The sequence below is a fragment of the Panthera onca genome, chromosome A2 (assembly GCF_046562875.1).
Source record: "Panthera onca isolate mPanOnc1 chromosome A2, mPanOnc1 haplotype 2, whole genome shotgun sequence".
Lineage (NCBI taxonomy): Eukaryota > Metazoa > Chordata > Mammalia > Carnivora > Felidae > Panthera > Panthera onca.
The window spans coordinates 38,570,673-38,591,292 of NC_138340.1; the positions used below are offsets into that span (position 1 = coordinate 38,570,673).

The following is a 20,620-nucleotide window of genomic DNA, read 5'->3' on the forward strand; positions in this document are numbered from 1 at the left end:
GTACCTGCTGCTGCTGCTGCTGCTGCACGTGCGCGAGGTCGGCCGCCCCCGCGTCCGCGGCCGGCGTCTCCCCGTTGGACCGCCCCTCGCGAAGCCCGGCGCACGGGAGCAGGTGGTTGCCGCCGCTTGACCCGTTCTGGATGGCTGAACCGTTACTTTTTGTCTCAGTCCCAGATTCTTGCATCATGACTCAAAAACCTGAGAGAGGGATTTTCGGGGGGGGGGGGGGCGGGGGAGAAAGAAAAAAGCAGCTGTTAAAACAGTTGTTGTGCACCAGGGGAAGGGCCCTGCCTTCCTTCCACGCTGCCAAACTCCGTAAACAGTTGTCATTTTCTTTCACTCGGTGTGGCCCTGCCAGCGGCTGAGTCCCCTGGTTTGGGGGGACGGAGGTGTCAGGCCAACTTCAAGTTTTAGTCGTAAGCGGTCCTTTAAATAGGCTTTTTCCCCTTGGGGGGGGGCGGGGAAGACTTCTGGGTGAATTCAGGATTTATGGTTAAATTTCTGTGACTGTATCTCGATGTTTTGCTCAAAAACCAGAAAGTCGTTCTGCGCAGCATATTAGGTGTAACGTTAAATTTTACTACGTGCGGGCTCTGTGGGGGGATGCCACACTCCTGGAGGAATCTTCTCCAACTTCAGTCTATCAAGACTTGACACACACCCCCGGGAGGGCCCCCCCCCCCCCAAGTAATTCGAGCTGAAAACCCTTAGGGGTCAAAAGCCGAAGAACATTTAAAGATTCGTACTCCTCGGAATCATTCAGGTACTGAAAAGTCTTCAAAATGGGCCATTCCAGTAAGATAGTCCACGTTGAGGGAGAAAAAAATCCCCACTTCTCAGAAGCCAAATAAATTCAGACTCTGATCATTGTCCTATGGTTAAAATTGTCCTAAGAAATCCCATTCAAAGTTAGGTGTTTCTCATGCTGGATTACTAACCTCTAGAGTTTGGTTTTAAGGCCTGAAAGGTCTGGGCCTTCTTATATTTACTTTGGAGAAAATCTGGCCTAGGCAGGCCAGGAAAAAAAAAGTCTGAATTTGAAAGTACAAAATGTCTAATAAAAAGCACATATATATATGTGTATATATATATGTGTGTGTGTGTGTGTGTATATATATATATACACACACACACATATATATATAACACCATATATATATATATGTATGTATATATATATATATATATAGTACAAGGTGTAAGTACCCAGAGGATATCAACTGCATGCAAATACAGTCCACATTCTGCCTAGTTACTCTCTAGGTACAAAACCATTCTCCTAGGCAGCCAATTCAGCTCTCAGCAAAGGCGTCTGATGATGACAAAAGATACAGAATAATATTTACTAGTACCAATTATTACCATCGATTGATCACCAGTGTTGGACCAAGCCCTCCTGCAGCTGATTTATGTATATTCACCAATTTCCTTCTGAATGCAACTGGTATCTCTAGTTTGCACATGAGAAAACTAGGGCTCCCTGAGAACTATTTTCATTTGCCCAGCATAAATCTCAGCTAGCTATGGTGCAATCAAGATTTAAACAAGTTCAGTCTGGTGTCAAAGTTCTTAACCATGTCTTTTCCTAAAGCTGAGGTGCAGTGGGGAGCAAACAATGGAAATGGCAGGGTCGTACTCCAAATTCAGAGACTAGGACTTTGAACAGGAAAAACAACAGTCACTAACGGGCTTGACAGTTCAAACATCAGAGCTGAGAAATGTCTGAATATTAAAACTTTAATGTGAAATACCAACCTCGGATAAAAGGGCTGAAAACTTCCAACACAAATATTTTTGCATCATGGAAAGACAATATTATTAACCAGCGTTACAGACTCCTCCCCTCCACATGAAATAGGTGACAACAGGGAAATTAAAATACCTGGGACATCTTTACAGGAGGCTGCCCTCTTGCCAGAGGTTGGGTTAAATCCCTTTTCTATAGACTTCCATGAAAATCTAATGAAAAATTAAAAGCAGAAAAACTGACATCTTTCTTCATTTCCTTTCAGTGCATGGTATGATCCAACTTGAGTACAAACTTCATAAACCCAGAGGACTTATTTTTTAAAGTTAATTCAGTCCTGAAGGGGATTAAGAATGGCATTTTTTGTTAACAGGTGGGAAACAAAGTCAGAAGCAACAGCTGATTCACTCTCTTCTCCTTAGATCAGACTTTCCAGTAATGAGAGTCCTTTAAAGAGTGCATTCATATCTTTACTGTCCGTAGAGCGTAAAATCCATCAAAAATACAAATAAAAGTTTCTCTAAGATATAAGAACCAGGCGTGCGAGCACCTTGTTCGTTGCCAAAAAAGGAATTAATTTGTCACAGCGAGGATTTTTTTTTTGTACCCCCTCCAATGTTTCAGTTTCTGTTTCACAAACATGCCCATTTGTATAGAAACAAAGGAAAAGACAGTGGTTAGGTATTTAAGGGAGAAAATGGTGGTCTTAACAGTAGTTAACAAGGAAATTCACTGAATTCTTAGGGTATGTCACAAGCATACCTAAAGAAAAAAAAAACTTTTTTTTTAACTTTCTGCAAGGCCTGTACATTTCATATCAGGGAATAGGGAGTAAAAGACAAAAGAGAAAAACACTGCTTACAAAAAATCTCTACCTGCCCTCAGAAAATGGGGCATATTTAGCCAGATGTCAGGTCCCCGGGGAGCAGAGATACAGGAAGAAGACTGCTTTCAAAGCCTGTGGCCATCGGGACGCCTGACCTCAGAACAGGTGTCTAAGAGACTGGCCCTGGTTCTGTTTCCTTGGTTTGACACCGTGGTGGTGGGTGGATTAAGAACAATCTCCAATCCACAATTTGATGAGAAGGTTTTGCTCTACGCAGTTCTAAGAAGACTGCCAAGTCCTCCAGGAGAAGTTTTGCAGGCATCGTGCCAAGCAACTTGGCTTGCAAATCGGGTCTGTGAGAGTGCAGGCATTGGGACCGAAATTGCATAAAGGATTATTTTGGTCTGAGGATGTCCTTAATTAGTCAAGTGCTAACAGTAGTATGTAGGTTGCAAGATTTAAAATTTCCCATAATCTCCCACACCAATCAGGAGAAAACAGCTTTTTGAAAAGCACATGTGAAAAATTAGGAGTGTCGATGTCTAAGAACATTTCTAACAATATCTGGGCTGGCAATACTTCTTTCTATGGAATGTTCCAAGCCATTTAATAAGGCTTTATGTCTGTACAGCACTTCACAAACTACCAGGCTCTCTGAGGTACTTTTCAAACTCGTAACGAGTCCATCAGGGAGGAAAAGGCAGGTGAAGTTTACCCCCATTTTACAGATAAGAAAACTAAAACTCAGCGGGTCAAGGAAAAGATGCAGCCATAATAATTTCCCATTTCAGACATGAATTTGACCATTCGATAAGTGCCAGAGAATTCCCCGTTTGCAAAGTCCTGTGCAGGGCAGTGAATTAGTAAATCGATGAAAAGAAAACTAATCCCCACAAAGACAGTAGGAAGCTGGCAGGTGGACACAGAAAAGCATTAAAATACAAAGATGAAAGTGTCGGCATTCTTTAGCAAACAACGTTATTTGTCTTCTTCTACTGAGTTTTACAATTTGAGCATCACATTTGAAAGCAGGTCAACGTACAGGAGAGGCGTGTGTGTTCTCTAATGCCAAACCCTCTTTTCTTAGAGGGAAGCTGTCACAGACCCTCAGTCTGTATCACCTCCACTTCCCTCTGGGACTCCCTGTGCCCAACGAGCTGCTTTACTCCACAGCGAATCGAGAACAAGAAATGATCCACAATCATCCCAAGTGCATGGACATGAAAGCATGTACCTAGAAGACACGACCACACCGTAGCCACCAACAAGCCCCTCCAGACGCAAAGACAAATCCTCCTCTGGCTTCCTCTGAATGAGCTGCGTCTGTTTAAGTCACATAGGATCCATTCACCACAACCCTAAGAAGGCTGATGCTGCAATCCTATGGATGTCAGAAAGCTTAAGCAGACAGAATGGCCACTTCTTGTCTTGCCTGGAAACATGACAGAGCTACTGATTTCAAAAGATCGATTTTTGTGCTGAAAGAACATACAGAAAGGGGTAAGAACAGAGTTTAGCATGCTTATTTATTGTCGTTGCCAACAGAGCATACTCTGGAAGTATTCTGGAAAATTCATAAGGTCTAGGCCAATGTATTTATAGTAAATTAAAGCAATGCTTTATTATTATGATTATTTCCTTGGTTACAGTGTTGATGCTGAAAATTTAGGGAAAAACAAAGCCCTTGTTATCATATGCTTGTGAAAGATTTTAAGCTAACAAAAAGTTCAGTCTCGATTCCAGGGCAGTTAATTAAGGTTGACCAAGTCAGGCAGAAGTAAATTAACTCGGCTGATCAATTATTTATATGAAGCAGAATAAATGCCCTTAAAGAACTTGGTCTGTTCATGAAAGGATGTGTAAATTAAACTAAACATAGTTTTGTAAAATGTATTTCTACTTCTATGGGGAGAAGAGAACAGAAGTTAATGGTGAAATCACTTTTTAGGAAAATGATGCCAGAGATAACGTGGTTCTCCTCCTATCCAAAAGGAAAGATCCTCTTTCTCATTGTTCATCATGTGCCATGAAAGAAGGAAAATGGAATGCGTTTGAAGAGCTAAGAGAAGCTCCTGGAAAGGAAGAGAGGGAAATGAAAAGAGGAAGGGGGTTGGGGAGGGAGGGACAGAGAAGGGGAAGGAGGAGAAGTGAGAAGGAAGGAGGGACAGACTGAGGGATGAGAAGGAGGGAAGGAGGAAGACAGTAACTCTAAGAATGGAGAGACGATGTGAATTTTTGTAATTTGGAATCACCGAACATCATCGGTTAGACTCTGTGCAGGGTTTGCAGAATGGACAAGAATAAAGGCGGGAGTGTGTCTAAGCTCTAGTTCTAAAAGAAGTACTGATGTTGCATCAGGATGATTCAAAATCCATACTGATCATCACGTTCATGCCATCAGGAAAGAAGAAAAACTTGTCCATATGAAGATATAACGCATACATTTACTTCTGGGTCTCATCGGGTAAATGAACCGTTCCCTTTCAATGTGCAAATGGTTTACCTGGCAACATAATACACATAAAGGAGTTTTAAAGAGCAAAGTGCAGCTGAGGGACTTCTTCCCCAGCAGCAGGCAAAGAGCAAGGTGGTAGGACACTAACCCAGCACCTTCCTCTTAATCCTCTTGCAAGATTTTGAATCCTCCCATTCAAACTAGGGACTCAAGAGCAGAGAGCAACCCTGAGGAAAGTCGAATGGAGACTTTATGTTTCCTAGCATGAGGCACAGAGAAGACGAAAGACTGGTGGGGGGATTAGGGAAGAAGGTGAAGAAAGGGCAGGATGGAAGGGCCACAACTGGCCCCAAGATGCAGATTTGTTATCCCTAAGTGAGGATTTCATAGCATATTCTTGAAGGGGAAAAAAAGCGGGGGCGGGGGGGGGGGGGAGGAAGAATGAAATAAGAGAAAAAAGTAACACCAGCTGATTAATTTCTCACTGAGATCACTCCCACAAGTTGTGAACGAACACTTCAGACACTACTGTCCGTCTATCCACTGCCCCCACTGGCAGGGGCCCCAATTTCACGGAAAGACTATCCAAGGGTCAAGTTTAGGAAGAGAAGTCAGTGTGCCGCCTTGTGTTATGAAAGCACTATCTTCCAATACCAAATTTTCATAATTATAACAGAAAGGCGTAAATTTTCTAATGCATGGCAGTTCAAAAAGTAATCAAGGGAATGAGCCGGAGGGCTATTTTAATGTGTGCAAAGCTAGTGACCCACAGTAAATGGGAGGTAAGCTACAATGAATGCAAAGTAATGTACGCATACTCAAGTCCTGCTCTGATGAGGGACGGCTAAAATTAACACCCAATTAATTTCCGAATTGACAAACAAATGAAACCCATAAATCTACTTTCTCATTAATTTTCTTGTGGCATAATTTAAAGCAGTAATATGAGGGCAAAAACTGAGCATTATCCATCATAAATATCAAAAAGATAGCACTGTAACACCATAAATTATGCATATTACCTGTTGTTAAAAATGATTTATGTATTATCAACTTTATCGTGCACTGGAAATATCTAGATCTATCTTTAAAAATCTAGAATTTCATTTAGCGCTCAGGAAGAAAAAGTCCAGGAGCAACGAAATAGTCAAAAACGCGTCTTAAAAAAAAATAAAGGCTACTTATATAGCCATATGCGAGTTGAGGGCAAAATTGGAATCCTTCAGGCTGAGGATACCATGGAAGTGTCAGGTTGGGCGTCTCAACAGAGAAAGAAACAGCTCCAGGAGCACGCCTCCCACAAAGCCCTGGTCCATGTGTCCTAAAGGAGCATTTCCTAAAGGAAATGCGGGGCTTGCTGTGGGAAAAGGAGTGGGTATAGGCAAGGATGCCCTGAATACACCTCAGAGAGTCAGAGGGGGAGAGCCCAGGGCTACAGGTGCTCAGATGGGCGAGAAGTCTGGGAAGAAAAATGGGCTCATTGTTAATAATGCAATATGGTAGCATTCTTGCCTTTATAGTTCAAAGGAGGAGAACAAAAAAGAAATAGGGACTAGTTTGTATTTATCAGCCAAAGGGTGCCCGGGTGGCTCAGGAGTTACAGATCTGACTTCAACTCAGGTCATGATCTCACGGTTCGTGAGTTTGAGCCCCTCATTGGGTGAGCTCGTGCCCCACTTCGGGTAAAACACGAGCCCCAGGTGAGCCCCACTTCTCTGTGTATTTTGGAAGTGCTCTGTATTTATCAAGTAAATGGATGAAGAGGCATTCAGAGTAAAACGATCCCCTTCCTGGCCTCTCCACCTCCATTTTGTTAACAACAACTTTAAAAAAAAAAAAAAAAAAACCTTCATTTTCAACTATATTTTCAGGTATACCTTATATATACAGTAGCTCTCCTTATCCATGGGGGACACGTCCTGAGACCCCCAAAGGATAGATAGTACCAAACTCTATATACACTATGTTCTCTTCTATATATACCTACATACCTATGATAACATTTAACTTAGAAATCAGGCTCAGGAAGAGGTTCACAATAATAAATAATAGACTAGAATAATTATAATGATATAAACTAATAAAAGCTATGTGAATGTGGTCTCTCTCAAAATACCTTATCGTACTGTACTCACCCTTCTCCTTCTTGCGATGACATGAGATGATAAAATGCCTACATGATGAGCTGAAGTGAGGTGTCTGACCTAGGCGTTGTGACACATCCTTCTGACAGTACCTCGGAAGGAGGATCATCTGCCTCCTAACACCAGCTGACCACCGGTAACTGAATCCACAGAAAGCAAAACCGTGGATACGGGGGACCACTGGGGTAGGGATTTAAATACATAACTGCTGAATTTTTAGGCAAATGACTGAATGACATTGGAGAAAACTCCAAGTCCGACCTGCCAATCAAATGAGATCAAAAGCTTGTGCTGGCCTCCACCTTTATGTTCCTACTTTACAACTACTCCCAGTCCTGTACTTCCTTTGGAAAGTCTAATCATTTTGGATTTCTGAAACTCAGAAACTAACTTAAGCCATTACATCATTTTAAGTCACAATGGAAGGAGGATGGTCCCAATCGTTGAAAATTTAAAGATCATCAATCAACGAAAAACTCCACGCAAAGCCACGGTCGAGAGTTAATATTCAATTCAGCTGGACTGGAAAAAGGTAGCGAGCAGGATGTTTAATTTTCCCTGTAGTGCATGACTCACAACAGAGTTAGAGGAATAGGGTGGTAATAAAATAATGTTCCTAACAAAAACATGATTTCCCTTCTCTACCAGGCTTTCGATGTAAAGACAGAAGATTTTGCATTTCCCAAGAAAAGGAATTCCTGAATTCCAAACCCAAGGCAGCAACCTGTTCAGAGGAAGTGTGTGGGTCTCTCACAGACTGTGTTAATCGAACTTTTAGAGTCTTTGTAAGTCATCAATAAGTGCAGATAAAGACACCCACCCCTGTAAAAGTTACAAACGTCCAATTTGTATTTTCAGAATGTCAGCTACCGTGGGTCTTGTTTCCCTTCCCTCCTGGTGGACGAGAGTTTAAGTGCTGTAATCATAGCAACTGTGGGCAAACCAAGGAGGTTAGAAAGGAGCCGCTCTAGGAAACAGAAGTACAAAGGAGAAGGCACACCCACTCCCGGGCATATTAATCCAGACGGACTCAAATAATGAAACAGAGACCAAAAAGGAGCTTTGCCAATCCTGTGCTAGGCTGTTGGCGTGGTCACAAGGAAGCCTCTGCAGCTTAGGGTACGACGGGGCCAGGTGTTCTAGGGAGCTTAATTAAAATGCATTGTGACAGAACCAGAGTTGAAGTTTGAGAATGAACATGGCCGGCCAAACTTGAATCGTTTCGAACATTCAAACAGCTGAACTGTCACACATAGCCCGGTGGAATAAAGTGGCCAACCACCAGGTCAGAGTATCATTATTTTTTTTTCATTTCCATATTTTATACAGTTTCGTATATGCGGGGGCAGGTTCCTAACATCAATTAATGACTGGTGGGCGCAATGAGACACTTCACGCATCTCCTGCCTTTGCCTCCAGCCCCTAGCCGCTCTAGTGGCCAGAGCGAACAATATGTTCAGAGCATCACGGCCGTTCAGTGAATGCAGGCCTTCAGAAGTCAGCTCTTCCATTTCTCCACTGCGTGCAAGGGACAATTACTCAATTTTATCCTTCGAAAACTTCAGTATGCATATATGTACTTCCCCCCGAAACTTGCTGTTACAGATAGATTAACAGGCTTTCTCCTGATATAAAAGACCACAATATGTTGAAGGTCATTACCCCCAGCCTCCACCCTCAACCCACTCCGTGTTTTATCCTTGTAATTTATGGCAAATGCCAGCAGGCCCTGCCTAGTATTGAAACACAACACAAATTCAGAAACAGCAACAAACAAGAATTTAAAAAAACAAAAAACAAAGATGATGTCAGCTGTTTTCTCTGCTGTTTGCAAAACATGACAAAGGACAGGCTAATGTTTGGTATTGTCTAATGTGACTCCTAGTGACCAAGGGACAACAGTCACACACATCAGGCTGAACCAGGAGACACAATGTCTCCTTTACTTAACCACAAATGAGAGAATGCATAAAAGTCATTTTAAAATGAGACAGGTGAGAATAACAGGTAAAAAATTAAAACACTGGCTTGTAAAAACATTATCAGGTGTATTAATTGTATGGATGTCTCCGCTTGTATCACAGAGAATTTATTCACAATTACGTTAACCTCAAAGTGAATCTCCCCGTTTCAAACTTGAGCGAGTACACACATCACACGGGATCCCATGGAGCCCACACAACAACACCCAACGCACGCACACAAGAACACAAAATCCAAGGATTGTACCTTTGGAAGGTGACTGCCTTGTTCATAGCACTAGACTTTTTCTCCTACACCTTCTAAGTCCTTGTTTGCTCCACAAAGAGTTTTGTAGCCATCTGATGTTCTATTACTAAGCTAGTGGCCTTTCAGGAGAGCTCTCTCCCTTCTGAAAAAAGCAAACAACTGCATAGATATCATTACACTAAGGAAATCTCTTAGAAAAACCAAACAACTTGCTAATCTCTCCAGCCCCTTCATCCAAGCAAAAGATAAGAAAAGCAAACCTAAGTCTGTTTCAACCACATTCCAGGGACAAGTTCCCCTTTTTCTTTCTTTATCAAAATTCTACTATTTAAGTTTTTTTTTTTTTTTTTTTTTAATGTGTGTGTGTTTTTTAAACAGACCTTGCAGGATAAACCACTGCTCGCACCCCGCAAACAAAGCAATATTTGTTTAATAACGATTGCTGCCATGGGTACAGTAAACAAGGGGCCCAGCATTTGTGTTTATGAACAAACACATCATCTTACAAGAGTAATTTAACATTAACCAGGTGGAATAATCAACAGATTTCATAGGTGACACCAGGGGCAGGACTAATGTAAACAGGGCTAGGGAGGAGAAAGGGGCCACTCTTTGGGAATCAAGGTCGAGGTAAATGCATTACAGAGTAAACAGCTGCAAAGAAGGCAAGATAAACAAACAGTCATTCTTCTGACATTTAGAGAGGCAGAAAGGTTGTATGTTACACAGATCAGCTGCTGACCACCATGAAATCAAACCAGTTGGAGACCAGGCCTGCTTGTTTGCACAATGCCATGTTTGCTTATAAACAACAATTTGCTGTTACCAACCTCGCATTACTCATCATCACATAAGCCAGAGTGAATCAAGTGAAATCCGGTTAACTCTTTACTGGCGACATTACTCAAAAAAACAAAACAAAAAAAATCATGGCCCCCGTTAAGAAAATTACCCCCAGATGAAGCAAACAGAGCTCAGTCAATGCCTTTTTACTTCCTGCCTCGTAGACAAAAATAAAGCATCCACATGGTTTAAACTCCTAAGGATTGGATTTGGTCACAGCTTTAAAAGACTGGAATGTTTTCATGCTTGAGTAACTATACGTTCATCTCCTGGACTCATCTTCTTTTATCAATGAAATATACGGGTGAAACACTGATGGGGATCTTGAATGTTTTACCTAGAGGGAAAGCCCAAATGTTCCTTCTGCCCAAGTTTCTTGTTCCAAAATACCTTCAAGTGCACTGGATCCACACACGAATAGATGTTTCTCAACTACGATGAAACAATCAAACTGTCTCAGGGTATGATCGTGCTCTTAAAAAACATGACATAAATAAATGAATCAGTTGATGTTACATAGAGCCACTCAGGAGTTCAGTGTGTCAGCTCATCAAAGAAATCTGAGGCTTCGAAAGAGTGAATAAGTTCAATGTCTCCACTAAAAGAAGTGTTATGAAGAATTGTTTTATCTTCAAAAATTCGCTTCATGTGTAAGAACGTGTAAAACAGCTTGCTCTATGTTATAAGAAAGCTATCCTGTTTTATTGGAGAGACTGTATTTAGATGTACAATTTGCAATTAAAGTATTATTTTTAATCTACAGATTCTCTAATGTTCTAAACTACTTAATTGTGATACGTGTGAATGACATCTCTCCATTACTTAATAGTTAATAAGCAAAAACATAGTGAAAATCAGTTTGGTGATTTGTATCTTACATTTATTGTAAGTTAAGTTTTTAAAATTCTGTGTACTTAATATTTAATAAGCAAAAACACAGTGAAAACCAGTTTGATAATTTATATCTTACATTTATTTTAAGTTAATTAATTTTTTAAAATTCTGTGTTATGTTAGCCCAAAGTACAGTAAAACACTGCTGGATATCCAAAGCAAAATTTGAAAAGGACATACTAAAGTCATACTTTAGTCAAAACTAAAGACATACCTCAGAGTATTGTGGCAGTGACATTACTAAGCATCAGCATGCTGGAATTTCCAGCTCGGTCTAAAAAGTGTAACAGAATTTTAGTGGTCCCTTTGCCCACCCCTGATGCCCACCACCCAGTCCGGCTATGAACTTCTTTCTTCACCTTCCCTAGCTGCTCCTGTTCCCCCATCTCCTGGATCTATAATCTAGTCTTTGTTCTGCCACCCTAACATCACTTTCTTTTGTGTTTTGTCTTGTGCTGTGGTTTGTTTCCCAAGTCCCTCTCCCTGCTGACAGTCTCCTTTCCCCAAACCACAGCAGCCCCTGAAGCCTCGATAAAGAACTGGCGAAGAAATGTCCAACGAGCGCTCTGTGCCCAAGCAGGAGGGAATTTCTCAGGCTCATGTGTGGATGAGCCTGTTACCACTGTGTGGACACAAGGAAGGGACACTGGGACCTCTCCCTTTTCTGCCCTAGAAAGCCCTCTGGGGCTCGAGCTGTCCCCACTGCCCTAGAGAAGGAAATCCAGCCTTGCTCCACTCTGGATGATGAAACCAGTCTGGCTGCAGGAACAGCTAACACCAAGACTCTTCCTCAAATGCTTTGGGAACTGCATGTTCTCAAATTCCACGCTTACTGCTCTCTGCACACGGCCTAGATGATCAGGAGACAAAGAAAAGTGAAGCGCCTTGTCTGCCGCTCCAGTAAAACTCGAGAGAGAAAGAATTGAAGAAGGAAAAGCAGAATGCTGTGACTGCAACCCTTATTCCCCATCTCTATTGCACACTACTTTTCCTGGAGTTCTCTTGACCTTCATTTTTATTTTCTTTTCCTAAAGCCTGGATGAACTAGACTACCAGTGAAGGATTACAAAGAGGGTTTACAATTCCAAAAGGAAATCCAAAGAGTTGTAACCATGTCGCTTGATAAAGGCCAATCATAACTGAGCCCTGGAGTTTTGAAAATCAAGCTAAACCGGGGCACATGATCATTACCCAAATGAGGACTTGTCCGTGTTCAAAAACGGTTTTACTGTTTCCTTACTAACAACAAGATAAATAGTGTGCCTTTTCCTCTGCCTCAGCTGAGGTGGTAAACATCCTAATGCACCTTCAGTTTTAGAGGCATGTGCCCAGTTTACTTATTTTGTTCCCCACAGAGCCCACATTTCCTAAGCCTTATTTACAAAATAAAAGAAAATAATTCTAAGTGAAAGAATCCATTTATTAAGAGGCCTTTTAAAGTAACCTGTTTGATCAACTGTTGCAAAACCTGAAAACAATCCCAGGGAAACTCTGGGTAGACCCAAGATTGATAAGGGATGATTTGTTCTCTTCCACATATCTTCCCTGGGAGGAAAGCCTTACAAATTCTGAGATTCTTGGAGTGGTCATGTCATCTGAAAGGACACTTGAGCCAGTTTCCAAGGCTCAAGCGTTCATTTCTTCTTTTACCACCATTATTTCTGCCACTTCTCTTCCTCCACCAGTGCTATTTTTCAAATTCACTTTTGACAAACATACAAATCTATCGCAGAGGAAACTTTGTATCACTTCATCAAAGAGAAAGCCAGTATGTATCCCTTTATAGGAGAGAAAGACTTTACAACAAATGTAACACAACCCAACCAATGTTATTAAATTCTAGCTAGATCCTGCTGCCCACAAAGGCTCTGAGCAGGAACCATGTTCTTTCTTTGTTAAATAATGAGCTTACAACTGGAAGAGAGAGATTAAAGACATACTAGTACCAAATGGAAACTTTCTCCTTGGCTTTATCGGAAGGATTAAAACAGACTGAAAATGGAATTGCTTCAACATCAAATCGCAATAATGAGAACCGGTGAATGATTTATGAACCACCTAAGAATCCTCTTCCAATATACCAGTGAGCGGTGCAAGCTTATGGACTGGGGAACTGGGCAAGAGGAGACGTAAGAGGCCCCTCTGAGGACCAGGCTATATCCCTGACTCCAGAGCACGGTTTTCTAACGATGCAATTCCCTAAGCACTTGCAGAGAGCCTACTGTGTATCCACACGCTGCTACAGAAATAAAGAATCAACTGGCTAGACTCTCTATTCTCGTCCCCAAAGCGAACGGGGCTCCTGGGCCATGGGTATGAAGCCTGTAGAAGACACGATAAAGTTCCAACTGGCAGCTCCAACGTGAGCCTCCCTCCCACGCCTGCCTTTTCGCGCACCACCAGGGAGCGGTTCTTCAGCCACTTCCACAGAGCTGCCTTTCTACAATGCAGGTTCAGAGTTTACTCAGCACCCAGTAACTACTAGATGATAAAAACTATAAGCATATCACTCAAATGCTTTATTGGTCAAAAAGATGGATGCTTTTATTAGCCCAACGTTTTTTGTAATGGAGTGCCACTGATGACCCAGCATTAGCCTCATTCCCTGCTATTAATCACACTTCTAAGAGCTCCTTTTGCCTTAAAATCTTAAGAAATTGCTATAATTTAAAGACATGGTGTCTACATAATGGGAAATGCCTCATAATTGTATCATTTCACAAAATACAGTATTTTTGATGGGAACAATGACCATGATGCTAAGGTATTACAAAATGGGAATAATTTATATATATAAAAGAGGAGTGAGATGTAAGCTGTCTTTTGTATTTGTGGTTTCCCACATCTGTGCACTTTAATCACTGCCTTTGGGGGACTGATTAATCCAAAGGCATAGGCATACAGTTTACAGAATTAAAAGCAAAATAACATTCCCAAACAAATGAAAAATATAAATGAAAGGGAGAAAACCTAATGTAAAAAGACAGAAAAGATGTGAAAACGCATCGTGTGCTTTAAGGAACTTCCATCAGTGGTATATTCCTTATTCATCATCTATAATTCCTGTGCCTTGTCTGTCCGTGTAGAGAGAACTAAAGCAAGCTCTTCAAATAAGTGACTTCAGGACAAGCTACAGGTAGCTGCCAATTTACTTTCAGTATTATTTCAATAATATAATGATGGCCTTAACTTGTAAGTCCTCATCTCATTAAACCACCCTTCAAGAACATTTAGCACAGCTGAATACTATAAAGGAAAGAGTATTTGAAAGAGTTTTTCAAAATACAGAACTAAAATAAATCTTTTTAAAAGTTCCCCTTCCATTTTTATGACTACACCATTAGAACACAACATACACAAATCTTCAAATGTTGCATACACACAAAAATGGTGACATTGTGCTACATGACGAATGAGAAGTAGGCTCCAATCAGGCACAAAGATTTCTGAATAGATTTGGTGTGAATGGCTGGGCAGCATGGAGAATCAGTCAGCCTTAAGTCAAGAATGTAGGCATCATCCTATAGTTAGCAAGGGTCAGACCCAGACACTGTGAAACAGCCAGAGGCTGGTGACAAAGCATAGGTGGGGCTGGACATCAGAGCGCTCGGTGGTAAGTAATCACAACTCTGAGAGGCCCCTTCTAACAATGTGGTTATCAAATGGTCATGAGAAGCACCTAGACCTTGGACCCCCGACTCTACCTAGTGAAAAGCTCTGTACCTATTTCTCAAGACCTAGGAGGAAATGCTGACCAGAGGGATATTTAAGAAGAAACTGTCACAGACAAGCCAGTAAGAAGCGGAGAACCTAAGGTGCCCAGAATAGGTAGAGGGGCACCAACAGCAGGCGGTCAATGGCAGCCTCCCTTCACACATTGGGGGCTGGGGCCACTGAACGGCTACAGAGTTGATGGTGGGACCATCTGATGTCTGGTGACCTCAGATTCTCCACAGGACTCATTCATCCACTAGACACTCAAATTTTCAAAAGGTGTTGCTACTCCTTGGCAATGCTGTGGTAAATGTGAGTGGTGGGGGGAATGGACATCTTTAGAGCAGGAACACCACCTGGTACAAAGGGATGAGATCCACAACGGAGACAGGGGGGCCCATGAGCATCATCAATACCTGAGTTAAGATTCTCACGGCCCCTGGATAATCAACTGATGGACGGCACCAGTGTATTTATTCAAGAGCAGATCCCAGGGGCACTTTTCTTAGGAGACCAGTATAGGTGCAAATACTCTGTCTCGCGGCCAGGCTCTCCAAGAAAACCCCATATGCTTCCAAAAGATAGGAAGTTGTCATTTATTACACTGTACCTGTGGTGCAGACCTCAGCTACACAAAGCACGGTTCTACGGAGTGAAGCATGGGTGTCTCCAGGGAGCGTGGTACAAATGCAAATTCTTAGGCCCATCTTGGACTCAATGAAGAATCTGCATTTTGATAACATCCCCCCGGTGACTCACAGGCACGTGAAAGTCTGAGAAGGCAAGTGCGGCAGGAAGGGAGCAGCCTCCGGCCAGGCACACGTGAACGTTACTTCCCACTCTGCCAACTTTAAGGTTTCAGCACGCCACACACAACCACTCCATCTGTCCATTTCCCCTTCTCTAAAATCAGACCATTCTGCATTGGGGTTCAGTCATCCTTCTAAGTAATACTTATTTTGTACCTAGTATGTGTCAGACCCTGTGCTAAGTGTTGGGGCCATGAGAAGCAACAAAACCTGATAGACATCCGTCCACATGGAGGTGACTGTCTTTATGGAAGACACACATTCATCAATTAGTCATACACATAAGTGGAGATTAGAAATGTGGAGAGTGCCACCATGAAAAATGCACAGTGCTCTGAGAGCATGCAAAGTTAATATATGTAAAGTGCCTTGTATATAGTAGGTGTTCAATAAATCACAGTGATTATGAGTAGCCCATAAAACCCAGACCTTTGGGAAGCCACTAAAAAACTCCCAAGAGCAGAATACTCTTCTTCCCATCATAAAATGAGCCTCAAGTAGGACCGTGTTCTCAGTTAAATTATTATTTTTTTCATGTTTTCCTGCTTTTTCCTGGTTACAGGAGGAACAGGGCATCAGTAAAGTCAACATTCCTCCTAATGACCGTTTAGAGGATGACATTAACTTTCCAGGTTATTGTTAAGAATTAGCTCCCATTTATCAAGTTGTAGTTAAAAGGAAAAAAATGCAGAGCAGGGCAGAAGGTGATACCGCAAACAGCCTTGTTCTAAGCAACCTTCTGACGATCATTTGAAAGCCTCGATACCTCGAGACAAATCTTTAAGGGGCTTCGCAGCAGTATTTCTTTGTCTATGCAGTTTGCTCAAGTCCAGAAAGTACAGGCTAATTTTCAGGCAGGATTAGCAACCCATACTGCACATGCTGGACACAAGGGGTTAATTATGAATGCACTCAGCACATGCCAATACACTGGGAAACCTGGACCGAACAGGAATCAAAGAGCTTACGCGCCCATCACTAAATCCACACCATGGAGGACGCCCACCCCGGGGGCAGAGGGACTGAAGTCTACCATAATGCTAAAGGGGAAGCTTTCGTACCATTAGAGGCGGGAGTGTTCAAGCGTTCCTTAAAACGACCCTCCAAAGTCTACGAGGTCTTCCCTTTGCTCTTTCCCCATGAATTCACCCACTTCAAATAAAAATTTGAAATACGATATAATGGCTCTCCACGTTCATTCGCGTCAGTGGGTCTTTTTCAGAAAGGTGGCTTCCTTCCAACAGGTGGGTATTTGTGATGAGATTGGTCTTACCTCACCTGTATCAGAAGGCTCCTGATCAAAGAATAGAAAACAACGGTTGATTTGGAAAAGAACAGAGAAGTGTGTGCATGTGAAATGTAGCTTGTGTTAAGACTTCAGAGTCTTAACACACGGTAGCTGAGCGATACGACCATCGGCTCACACACCGGAGCCCTTGTTTTAATTCTGATACCTGGCCGTATTGTTCGATGGAACGGAACACAGCCGTTGGCAGCTTGGTCCCTGGTCAAAAATGGGTGGTTTCCATTTATTACTGCCTGGAACAAGACTTAGCTTAGGATCATTTCTCTTGGATCCAACTACCAAAACTGCAAAGCAGGAGGGAAAAGGCGCTCTCTTAGAGGACTTTTGGCAGTCTCTGGAGGCTAAAATTTTAGTTGCCGCAAGTCTGGTGAAGAGGTGCTACGGGGAAGCTCAGGGATGCTGCTGAACACCATACAACACACAGGACAGCCCCCGCAACCAAGTCCATCCAGTCCCCCGTGCCAACAGCGTCATGGCTGAGAAAAATGATGTGAATCTGTACTGTTTTTATTATGGAATCAAAGCAATGAGTCCCATTTCTTGTTCAATAATAAATTTATAATGTGCCTTAAAATTTTAATGACTTGTGATTTTTTTTTTTTTTTTTGCTTGCATTTCTACTTCATAAATACTACTGAACTGAGCACCTATTATGGGTCAGGTTAGGCAAGACTTGGGTGACGCCCCGCCATTTGAATGGAGTACTGTATTTGAAGAGGTTAGGCACGAGGAGGGCGTACTCCAACGAGGATGGGAGGGGCCTGCCAGGGGAAGTGGCTAAGCCTAAAAATGCAGACTGCAGGCAGAACCTTAGCTGAGCAGGAAGAGGGCAGGGCTGGGGAAGGCGAGCCTTCGAGGATACCTACAGAAGTGCCGGGCAGAGAGCTCGAGCAGGGAGACCGAAGGACAGGTTACTGAGCTTGAAACCCCTGAAGACAGAGGCAGTAAGGGTGGGAATAAAAACCGGTGGCTGGGCCCCGCTCCCACCTCCCCCTGCCTTTTGAGCACCTGCCCCATCCATGTTCCCCTCTCCCAGCTGTCCCTCTAAACTCTGCCCTGTCCCCTGTCAGGTGTGCTTGGCCACCTGAAAACAATCCTTCTCAACCTCCAGTGTCTGTCAGCTTCCTCCTGCTCTCTCCTTCCTTTCACTTGCCAGCTGATGGAAAGAAAGATACCTCACTGTCTCCACTTCCTGCCTCCCACTGGTTCCTCAGCCCAGTGAGAGCCGGCTTCTGCCCCACCTCTCTGCTGAAAATATTCCTACCACAATTGCTAATGAGCTTGGAGCTGCTCAATTCAATTGACACTTTTCAATCCTTACCTCACTTGACCTCTCGCAACACATGATGCTGTCATTCATATTGTCTCTTGAAAAAAAAAAATCTCTTCTCTCTGCCTCCAGGTTTTCCTGCTCACCATGGTTCTCTGCCTACACATCTGGAACTTCCTCTGCTCATTCTTAAATGTTCCCCTCTCCTGGCATTCCATCCTCACAACTCCCAAACTCTAAAGCAGGGGCCAGCAAACTTTTTCTGAAAAGGGCCATCAAACAAATGTTTGCGACTCTGGAGACCACAGGGTCTCTGCCCCGACTACTCAGGGCAATCCGGCTGGAGCACAAATGCAGGCAGACACAAGACATGAACAGATGAGCATGGCTGACTTCCAGTAAGACTCTACTTACCAAACAGGTGGCAGTTGGATTTGGCCTCCAGGGCTGCTGTCTGCTGACCCCTGCTCTACAGCAGGTTCCCTGAATGACCTGATCCTTCCCACGGCTTCACCTCATGTTTGCCTCTGTCTGGTGACTCCCATATCATTTTCACCAACTAAAATATCCTTCCAGAGCTGCAGACCCCCTCTGTTCCCACAAGCTTCTGGGCATTTCTACCTCGATGTCCTGAGACGATGGTGACCTTGTCTCAGAGATCACCCGCTTCTTCCTCCGTCCAAACCCAAGCCAGGGGCTTTCAGGGAGGAGGCACGTTCCAAATGAGGCATTATCTGACAGTCTTCCTTTTCTTTGATTTCCTGTATTAACAATCCCCATCCCCTTTCCCTTCTATTTAAGTAATACCTGCTTCTCCATACCTGTCTACTTTGGGGCACGCCTGCATCACGTGGTAGCTCTGGATGAGAAGGAATGCATCTCGTAGGCTGGCCACATCCCAGCACTTCTGATCTGTCACCTCCCTTGTTTCAGTGGCTCCCCCATCAATGGCTCCCCACGGCCTCAAGGGCGAAGTCCCCAACTAGAAGCCCTGCTCCATCTAATGTGAACGCCACTGGCCACATGAGGCTTATTCAGTGTTCAGAACATGGCCAGCATGACAGCAGAACTGGATTTTTTAATACGTGTGTAATTTTAATGCAAATTATCTTAATTTAAATTTAAAAAATGATGCTTGGTTCAGCTACTGGAAAACTTTTAAGTATGTGCTGAACAACTTGGGTATGTGAATCTACTCATCTATTCAACTATAAGTTTTATGAAATTTAAATACAGATCAAGTACTTCTGATGAAATTTTAACATCCAAATTGAGACACTTTTTCAGACTTAGTATCCAAGAAAAGAATGTAAAATGTGTCTTTCATAAACTGATTACAGGTTGAAATGATATTTTAGATAAACTGGATTAAATAAAGTACTGTTACAATTTATACCGGATTCTCCAGGTTTTTTTACGTGGCTCATAGAAAACTCAAAATCCTGGGGCGCCTGTTCAGTAGGTTAAACCTCCAACTCTTGATTTCGGCTCAGGTTATGGTCTCACGGTTAGTGAGATCGAGCCCTGAGTCGGGCTCTGCACCAACAGCTCAGAGCCTGCTTGGGATTCTCCCATTCCCTCTCTCCATGCCCCTCCCCTGCTTGCACATGCTCTCTCTTTAAATGGACGTTAAAACAAGAAGCAGCAAACGTAAAATCCTTACATGGCTCTCATTGTATTTCTGTTGCACAGCACTGGCCCAGGCATAGAGCGCTTCATAATCTGGCTGTATCAGTACCTTCCATCGTGTGTCTCTCTCCCTGTCTAAATTGTGGCCACACTCAACAACGGACTCTAATGGCTCTGTACCTGTAGCCACACGTCCCCTTTACCTTTGTACGTCTGCCATGAATCTTTAAGGAGCTAAATCCTATTGAATCTCAAAATTCAGCTGAAGCTAAGAAGCTTGTACAGACTACATTCACCACCAGCTGTAGGATAAGTAGTCTCCCATAGGGTCTCATCAAGTTTTGTACTAAACTTTTGCAGAGCAATCAGTACGCTGCATTCTAATTTTCTGAATGCTTAAGTGTAAGCCAGGGATCATGTTCTGTAACCAACGGGGAACCAGGCAGTTTGATAAATAATTTAATGTCAGATGAATGAATGAATGAATGAGATACTGTGCCACTAGAACTGATGAGCTGGGAGTTGATTATAAAGGCCTAGCTGGCGTCGATGAAGGTTCGCAGATTTCTAGCCCAGGTAATTGGGAGAATAATGATGCTCTTGTGAAAACAGCCAAGTGAGGGGAAGAGGTTGCTCTCAGGAGAGAAGCAAAAGTGAAAACATGAGCTAGTGGGGAGCCACCAGTACAGAGGCTACAGTTCAGAGGGAGTGGGTAAGATGGAGAGAGGAGGGGAAGGGTCCCTGGAAAAACCATA

The 20,620-nt window shown here is 42.9% G+C and overlaps 1 protein-coding gene and 1 long non-coding RNA gene across 10 annotated transcripts in view; one reads left to right on the forward strand and one right to left on the reverse strand.

The window, feature by feature from the left end:
* Positions 1–20,620, reverse strand: part of FOXP1 (forkhead box P1) — a 506,962-nt gene that overhangs the window by 237,356 nt on the left and 248,986 nt on the right. For all 8 annotated transcript variants that reach the window (XM_060633752.3, XM_060633758.3, XM_060633761.3 and 5 more), the window contains one exon: positions 5–198. In XM_060633752.3, the coding sequence (XP_060489735.1) occupies positions 5–187 (183 nt within the window). In that variant the 5' untranslated portion in view covers positions 188–198. The remainder of the gene's footprint in view (positions 1–4; positions 199–20,620) is intronic.
* Positions 1,227–9,705, forward strand: LOC132679840 (uncharacterized). Of its 2 annotated transcripts, XR_009610348.3 has the most exons (3): positions 1,227–4,073; positions 4,522–7,308; positions 7,821–9,705. It is a non-coding gene; the product is annotated as an uncharacterized LOC132679840 (long non-coding RNA). The 2 variants fall into 2 exon arrangements; XR_014137271.1 differs by having other exon boundaries at positions 4,522–9,705.